The sequence below is a fragment of the Indicator indicator genome, chromosome 13, assembly GCF_027791375.1.
Source record: "Indicator indicator isolate 239-I01 chromosome 13, UM_Iind_1.1, whole genome shotgun sequence".
NCBI classification, from domain to species: domain Eukaryota; kingdom Metazoa; phylum Chordata; class Aves; order Piciformes; family Indicatoridae; genus Indicator; species Indicator indicator.
In genome coordinates this window covers 19,307,613-19,316,113 of record NC_072022.1, presented here as the reverse complement: position 1 = coordinate 19,316,113, position 8,501 = coordinate 19,307,613, and the positions used below count along the sequence as shown (strand labels likewise).

The 8,501-nt window shown below is 43.5% G+C and overlaps 1 protein-coding gene across 1 annotated transcript in view; it reads right to left on the bottom strand.

Moving 5' to 3' along the window:
* Window positions 1–517: 517 nt before the first annotated feature.
* Window positions 518–8,501, bottom strand: part of PSMD1 (proteasome 26S subunit, non-ATPase 1) — a 74,195-nt gene continuing 66,211 nt past the window's right edge. Inside the window, exons 21-25 of the mRNA XM_054386267.1 lie at window positions 7,520–7,612; window positions 5,851–5,943; window positions 3,434–3,580; window positions 1,499–1,653; window positions 518–688 (exon numbers count right to left, since the gene is read on the bottom strand). Of these exons, the coding sequence (XP_054242242.1) occupies window positions 1,507–1,653; window positions 3,434–3,580; window positions 5,851–5,943; window positions 7,520–7,612 (480 nt within the window). The 3' untranslated portion in view covers window positions 518–688; window positions 1,499–1,506. The remainder of the gene's footprint in view (window positions 689–1,498; window positions 1,654–3,433; window positions 3,581–5,850; window positions 5,944–7,519; window positions 7,613–8,501) is intronic.

Sequence of the window (8,501 nt, the reverse complement as noted above, 5' to 3'; positions counted from 1 at the left end):
AGCTGCCTGCTCACATCAGCTGTGCTCCTATTTAGTGAAAGCACACAGGGGAAGAAAGGGATTCTCTGAAACAAAGAGAAACATGCCCCCCACTTCCCCATTGCTAACACCCAGAGACCTTCTGTCAGCCCAGCACTGTCACACAAATACCAGGATGAGCAAGGAGAAAGAGAAGCACAAAATCAGTATCAGAAAGGTCATTTGAAAGCAGATCTCCTCTGGACAGCTGCTGCTGATGCATCAGTGTTACAGCTGGGCCAGACTGGAGTTGGTGACCTTGCCCAGCCTAAACAAGTGCTAAAGAAAGCAGAAATGTCCACAGATTCCAAGGACTCTACAGGAGAGTTGGGTCGGTCAAGCTTTGTTGGAAGGAAGATGCACAACTTGGGCCTAGTGTTTAATATTTGGGGTGAGCAGAAAGGAGGGTTGGTAGGTTTTCTTTTTTTTTTTTTTTTTTGAAGCAGCAAGGTCTCTGTCAAGAGTTTTTAATATATTTATTTGAAAACAAGGTTTTGTGAAAGAGTACACTAAATAGCATATATCTGTTCTTCAGCCATAAAACACAGACTATCAGCTGTAGCTCAGCACAGATTGGGGCTGCATGCACTGAACGGCAGATCTCCATAGGAAGGTCTTCATGTCTGTCTTTCTGATATCAAGCATAGTGTCTTCTTTAGAGGACATGATCCTGGAGGAGGGGGAGAGAGAAACAAATTTAACTAAGGCCCCACACACTCACCGGGAGCCTCCCACTGACACAACATTTACAATTTTTAGCAAGGAGTTTGTTTTCCTGCCCATCAACCAATTTAAGTGCACAACCTTTGCTCCTGGGAGCACTGGGACATGCCAGCCCATATTTGGAAATGAAGCAGCTAGGTTTCTGCCTCTCAGTGAGAAACTTGCACATCAATTCAGGCACTTTAACCAAGGAACCTGAGAACTGCACCAGTCGTTGCCTGGAACAGATCTACAAGCATCATTATGTCAGACTCACAGCATCACAGAGCTCATGACTGAAATGTCCTTACATTCTGCTAAGAACTGCTGTGAAGACAAGACAACCCCAGAAAGCGGAGTGGTAGCTCTCCTTCAGCCAGTCCTGCCACGCTGAGGTCGATGACAGCTTTGTTAAATAAACCACTTGCCCCTCTGGGAGTTCTTTCATGAGCTGGTTACTCCCAGCTCAGCTGTTGCCTGCGACCTCATGCACTGCTCTAACTGCCCAGCAAGAGGCTCTACTTAAAAGAGTAGCCAAGCCTGCAAGATTAGAGACCACATCCAGTGCCACAGGGTCAGGACTGACCCAGAAGAATGGACTTCCTTTTTATTGCTGTCAAACTCTTCAGATCAGGACAGAGCATGTTTCTGAGTGTGGTTCAGAAGCCATCAAAGAGCTAAACCAAAATTGCTGGGTGATAGCAACTACTTTAGTTGATCTAAAGAGGTTTTTCCTTCACTGTAATTAATAAAGGTCACTATGCACACTACACTGTACCTTAAGTCTTAATCATCAATGTACTCAAAGGGCTCTGGTGGTTCAGGTTCCTGCTCCTCTTCCTCGATCTTTGGACCATGAGCTGCCACAGGTTCAACCAGTTCCTCCATATCCTCACTGGTGTCCTTCAGAATGATGATTCCTCCAATGGAAAGCTGCAAGACAAATGCAATGAGCATTAGAGCTGCTTCCCTCTGCCTCCTGGTGGAATGTTTGTGGCCACTGTATTTATCCTTGGCCACGTAAGATACCTCAGAAGTAAAAAGTTTGAGAGAGCAAAACATCTGATGCTCACCTGGCTCCCTGCCTGATAAAGGGGATGGAACAGACAGAGCCTATTCAGGTTACCTTTTCTATTTCCACTAAGTCTCAGTTTGATAGAAAATGACATCTGGATTCACAGCTTTACCCCAGTCTGGGGCTTTCCACATGAAAACTAATCGATCCATAATTGCTTTATATGGCTCATCTTTTCAGGGCAACAAAGTAGGAGCCTCTCCATGTAGCCAGCTCCCAGGAGGCTATCTGAAACAGACACTAATCTGATCACCAGCTTCCACTGACTGAGGAATGCTATTAGCAGAACCTTGTAAAAGCTAAAGGGGATTTAATTACAAAGATCACAACCAAACACCCTGGCAGGCTGAAGCAAATCTGTGAGTCCCCAGGACTGAAACACAAGGTGCAAAGAGGCAGTGCTGTGTCATGCTTGGCTGGGATCAGAGCTTTGACCACAGCAGGATTCCAGGCTATAAACAGCATTTCAAAGAGGCCTTTTACTCTGGCATTCCCCAAAGCAGAGCAGCTCAATTGGTGTAACCAAGCCTCCTTGGTTACACACCCTAATCTCAGCAAAAAACTTGCACTGTTCTGTTCTCTTCAAAACCTGTTTACGGGGTTTTAAGGCAGAAAACTGCACTCCCCTCACCAAGGACTCAGCTTCTTTTCAAATTGTGCTACACGTGTCCACATTTCAGCTGCATGAGTGGACACTTACTGGACCACATAGCTGATCTTCCCAATCCAAGTACCAGCTGGGCCACCTCCTCTTGTTAAAGGGTCAACACTAAAAAAATGTCATAGCTTTGCTAAAGAAGGTCTTTTAAAAAGGGACGATGCATAGAGAATTCCAATGTGCTGATGGAATTCCAGGAAATCTGTTTATTAAAAACATAACTATTTTCCTGGGAAAAATATTACTTCTTCTGAACATCATTTTCCCATGCATAATCCTGCAAAAGGGAGAAGTCAAGGGTTTTGTCTCTTCAACAGAAATAAAGGCCAGAAGAACTTGACTCATGCTACTTAGAGGTCAGGGACAAGCTTATCAGCTTTGCAATGTATCTGAGCATCTCCCAGAAGTTAGTTACTCCTTGAGCTTAATGCTAAAAGATCTCTTTTGTCTTCCATCTGACAATCACACTATCTCTTAGCTATGTTAACAGCAGATGAAAGGCACTTTTCTAAGGTCAGATGTAACCAAATAGGCAACCTGTTTAATGAAAAAAAACCCTTCCATTTAAGTATAAATCCCTCTGCAGGATAATAAAGCTCCAGTACAAGTCCTGATGTATTTCACTGCTTTGACAATGAGCCTGGACAAACTTCTCAGCCCTTTGTCTCAAGATCGTGTCTCAGTCTCTATGTCCCAAATGATACCTTTAATACACAGGCTAGGTCTGTTTGGTTTCCACATTGCAGTCACACAGAAGAAGAAAGGAAAATAAAGCTGCATTAGCATGGTGGAAAGGTTTGCAGCAGCTCTGGCTTTCCCTCAGTTACAACTGCACGTGATCATTTGGAGAGATGTTAAAAAGGAAGTGATGCACTAACTGAGTGACATTCTCAGCTACACACAGAACATCTGGGTCCTTATGCACAAACCCAGCACTGGGAACACTCTGTCAGGCACATGGACAAGAAGGTGACACTTACTGGCTTGAAAGGCTGGTATCGGCAGCTCTCTGTCATGGTGAGAACTTTGAGCTGAGCAGGCATGACTCTGGCTGGGTTGTCCAGAAGCTGGAAGTTGGGTTCAGGCTCTTTTTTCTTTTCTTTTTCATCCTTCTTTTCAGTCTCATCCTGTGGAGGGGCAGGAGAACATCAACATGGTTTTGATACTTATCTCTAGCCCTTTCACAGTTCAGGCTGTAAGGTACAGCCAGGCAGCTATCCCAAAGCGTGGTGAGAAACCATTCTTCTGCTGAGGAACAAGCTAACACACATCTATCAGCTGGCACAGGCAATGTCAGTGTGGATCTAAGTGCTGTCATCAAGGCAATGCCTCACTCTCAATTCCAGGTGAAAATACATTCAATGAGAGGTGGTAGTGGAACAGTTTACCTCTGGTTTCCCTTTCTGATACTTTTTCTGAAAACTCAGCACTTTTAGATTATAGCTGAAGATTCTTTGATACCATTATTGAGCACATGAAAATTGCGAAGAGCTCCCCTTGTATTTCTGCACTGATGTTTCACACCAACCAAAATGACTCGACCTCAGTGACTCTCTAATTGCAGTTAAGCCCTCCTTCACTCAGCAGCTGAAGGCAGAAGCTCAGAAGGAAAAAGCACAGCATCTTTTATATACTTAAAAACATGGGTTGTACTTTCCCTCTTGCTCAGCAACATGAGTTGCAAACAAAGAAAGACCACAGAAAAGAAGGAAACACTCAAGAAGAAGTGATCAGAAAAACACCACCAAATGCATGGCACAGCCTGTAACAGCAGATGGGACCTCTCTAGCACAGTGACTGCTTGTCATTGTGCAGGTCTCCTGGAAGCTTTGTATTACCAGTCATAAACCAGGAAAGCAATTACACCTCAAAGGCATTACAATGGCAAAACACTCAACTAAAACACAGCAGGTGGCAGCAAGCTCCCTTACTATCCTTGTTATTCTGCTTGAATCAGCCAAGGAAACTTTTCAGACATCTGGAGCATACACACAGAGACACAACACATGAATGCCTCCGAATATATTGCTTCCTCTCTACACCTGTACTTAAGTATAAATTGCAGCAATTTTAGGAGAAACAAGCATCTGCTCAGCACATTTTGCTTAGTATACAGAGCTGTAGAAATAATACAAAGAGAAGGCAATGTTTGGTGACAAGGAAACCTTGATAAAGGGGCAAAAAGACAGAAAAAGAAAGTCATTCTACATTGCATGCATGAGATGATTTATTTCTGGGCTAACTCTATAAAGTTCAGTGCCTACAACTTGGCTGCATTTAAGTAGGTCTCAGAAGGTTATTTTATATGTATACCCTGATCTTGCACCACACTCCCTTCACATACCATTTGTGTGTTTCCTTTTAAAATTAAAGAGGCCAAAAATTCTGTGACCATGCTGCTTTTCTCACATAAATGTTCAAGTAAAATCAGAAAGGTTTCTACTGAGTTTGTCAGCATAACTCATTTTCAGCTTACAGTTGCTTTTGGCATACTTGCATCTGTTAGAGCACAAAAGGAGAGGTCTTTTGTCAGGGTACAGCAAGAATTTTAGATGCCAAATGTTTTCCAAATTACACCATCATGAATTCATTATCCAGCTATTTCTCTGTCCCTCAGCTTGCTCCAGGATGACATTATTCACAAATGAGGATGACAAGTTTCAGGGTCAGGTCTATTGAGCTGGAGGAAATCATTAGAGGACCAAAGCAATCACCATAGCTACTGAGCAACATATGGATCCTGTGCTCAAAAAGCTCAGCTGGGTCCTGAGGTGTGTCTGACTAAACGTTTGGCATTTTGATAAATGGGCAAAGCACATAAGAAATTGCTGCCAAAAAGGTGAACATTTCAGAATGGGGGGTTAAGCATTGTGCAAAACCAGAAAAATTAAAACTCTTCAGTGCTCTTAACTGAATTAGACACCATCAAACAACTGTTCTTTTTTAAAAGGTCAGAGGTACCAAGGACAAGAAATTATTAAAACTTTTTCCACATTAATATAAAGTACATGGATAAGAGATAAAATTCCCTTGGTCTAGAAAGAGCAGGCAATGAAATAATGCACAAAAAGGTTCATGCAGTTAAGGGCACATAAATTTGTCAAAACAAGCTTCTGCCCTGAAGGAAGTCAGTTACCTAACAATATTGAGGAAGATTTATTTCTCAGAAATAATGGATTCATAAATCACACCGCTTCTTGTCTTTAACAGCATGCACACACAGAGAAGCAAGCTGCTAGCCAGTGTAAGCAGGACACCGACATGTGTGCTAATGCTTTGCTTGGAACTCACACAGATGGCAGGGGGCACTGCGTGAAGTGAGTAGAAGCTTTCGTGACACATCTTTCACATTCTAAGGGAGGGAAGAAGACATTTAAGTTTCAATGTTTACACCCACCACTTCCATCTTTTCCTCTTCCTTCTTCTCTTTCTCCTTCTCCTTTTCCTTCTTCTTGGCTTTTGCAGTGATGGACAGCACGGCAGTGGAAACCTGGGCATGTCAACAGAAGAGGCTATCAGTGTGACCGAATGCTGTAGGCTGTGCTTCAGCTCCCCAGGCCGGGGAGCAAAGGGAAATTAGTGTTAGTTCTCAGTGCAGGTGTCAATAAGACCACTTCCTACCCCCTGCTCTGTTTAAAAGACACATACACCACTGTCAAAGCAAATAAATGGCACAGATGGGACACCAAAAAGGTCACGAATGCAGACTGGGCACAGCCACATGCCCAGAGGGAGAGTAAATTTCCCCATTTAGAGATTAATTATTACTGTCTTGGCCTCTGTATTTGAGGTTTCTTGATTTATTTTTAACAGAGCAACAAATGGAATTCTTGTTACAGGAAAACTCATTGCTGGAGTCTCTAAGGTAAAGAGACACATACAGAGACTCTTGAGAATGACCTAAGGCTGTTCCATCATCCCAATCAGACAGCTGTGGCTCTCATTGATCTGAAGAAGTGGATAAGCAAAACACCCAACGGAGGAACCCGCAGGAGGCTTTGGCACTCCTGAGCCAGGAAGTACCCAGAAGCAACATTCAAATACAGGAATTCAGCAGGTCTGCCTTCCAGTGAACACTTCTATCTACAGCAACTCTGTGAGAGGGACAGGGAGTAACCACATTTGTCATATAGCTGATGAGACATTCTAGGCGAAATGGGAGCTCTCGGCACACTTTAAATTTGGCCAGGAAAGTATAAAATAGAAAGGATTGATACAATTCCCATCTTATTCCAAAGACAAGAAGGCAGCTGTGAGCAGCAAGTTTTGCCTTTCATCAGAGTTCATCTCTGGGTTTCTTGGTGGCTTGGAAATCCGTCCTGCCCAGTATTCAATTTTGGTAAACTGTTTTAACAGTTTTCATGCAATGTGATTCATGAGCACAACATGCCTGAGGTTTCCTCTGCTGCAATTGTTCCCTAAGGGCTGCTTTGCCTGCTGCTGTGGTCTGCTTAACAGCTTGTACCATCCTGTCCCAGGAGACAAATTGCTTCCACTGTTGTCCTGCTTGTCATCCCACAGGTGTCTTCTCTTTCTTTTCAATACTTAAGATATATTCAGTTCCACACATACCTTTGTGCAACTGACAGGCCTGACAGCTATTATTCTAGCACATGGGCCCACTGCCCTGAGATCAGGTACACTTCTGTTCTTCCATAAGGGGCTATTTGAGAAGCATCCCACCTAATATTTTCAATATTTGTATTGCAGTAGCACTTTGGAACCCATGTCATGGATGAGGACCCTGCTGTGGTAGGTGCTTCATGCAGATGGGGCACACAGAGAAATCAGTAGGGCATGGAAAGTAGTTTATTTAACGCTTCTGCTTGACCACTGGAGACCAGGGAGGTTCCAGCAACTCAGCAGCACAGCACTTGTATACCCTGATCTGCAACAGTTCCAGGCACAGCAGGAAAAAGCAGCTAGGATTCTATTTCAGAGACAATAGTGCCTGCCAGTGTTTCTTTTGTTCTTCAGATTCCCTCTTAGTGCCACCAAAGTCAATGTTTATCCTAGAAGGGAGAAGAGGTTATAGCCTTTACAAGACCAAAAGTGAGTCCAAATACCTTTTCTTTCTCTTTTTCCTTTGGTACCTCAAGAGGTGGGGGGTAGGCAAATGTGGACGGCTTACAGTTGGACTTGTACTGGACTTTTGGCATCTAAGACAAACAGTTAAAAAATTGTTAGAGAAAAGAAAAGCAGAGGAAAAAAAAAATAAAAATCCACAGCAGAATAATTACTTTAGCTTCATTTTCCTTCCAGCAGAGACAAACACAGATCCTCTAAAGAATACGAGCTTCCCCTTCTCCAGCTCCGGAAGCTGAGAAGCTGTTATCAATGGCAACAGTTCAACTAGAACAATATTATTTAATTATTCCATAATTCAACTCTGGCAAGCTCTCCTAGCCTTCTCCATATGCTCCACACTATTCACACCATGCTTTGTTTTCCTTGTTTCAAAGCTTTTGTGGTTTCGATGTTGTTGCTGTGGCCTGCTTCTAAACCAAATTGGTTTAGGAGCTAAGTGAAGATCTGCTCTGTCAACGCACGCCAGGGCAAAGCAAGTGCTGCCTGACATTCACCTCTTGCAAGAGGACAGTACATTATGGAGGTGGGTTACCAATGGCACACATTTTCTTACTCTCAGCTACTCAAGCAAGGGCAGAAAGCATCTTTTGACAGCCAATCCAAATTCTTAAACTAAATTAATTTCTGCAGTATCTCAACTCTCTTCCTTTATGACACATCATGGAGCAACAGCAGAACAGGTTCTGCTCTGAGGAAACAAGGTGGGTGTGGTGCAGCCCATAACATCCATCCAGCCTGGAGCTGGCTTTAGTACACAAGCCAAGTTATACAACACAACCTCACCTACAGGCATTTGGGCTCTCTGGAAACTCTAAGGGATGGGGAGAGGGTGTCAAAATGGCAGTACAGCCATAAAGTTGATGACCCTATCACCACCAGGGAAGTGTGGACACAAGCAGCAATGCAACCTCTGTGAAGCAGTCAGGACAGAAAGGGGGAGGGGGGGAAAGGTGTGTTCAT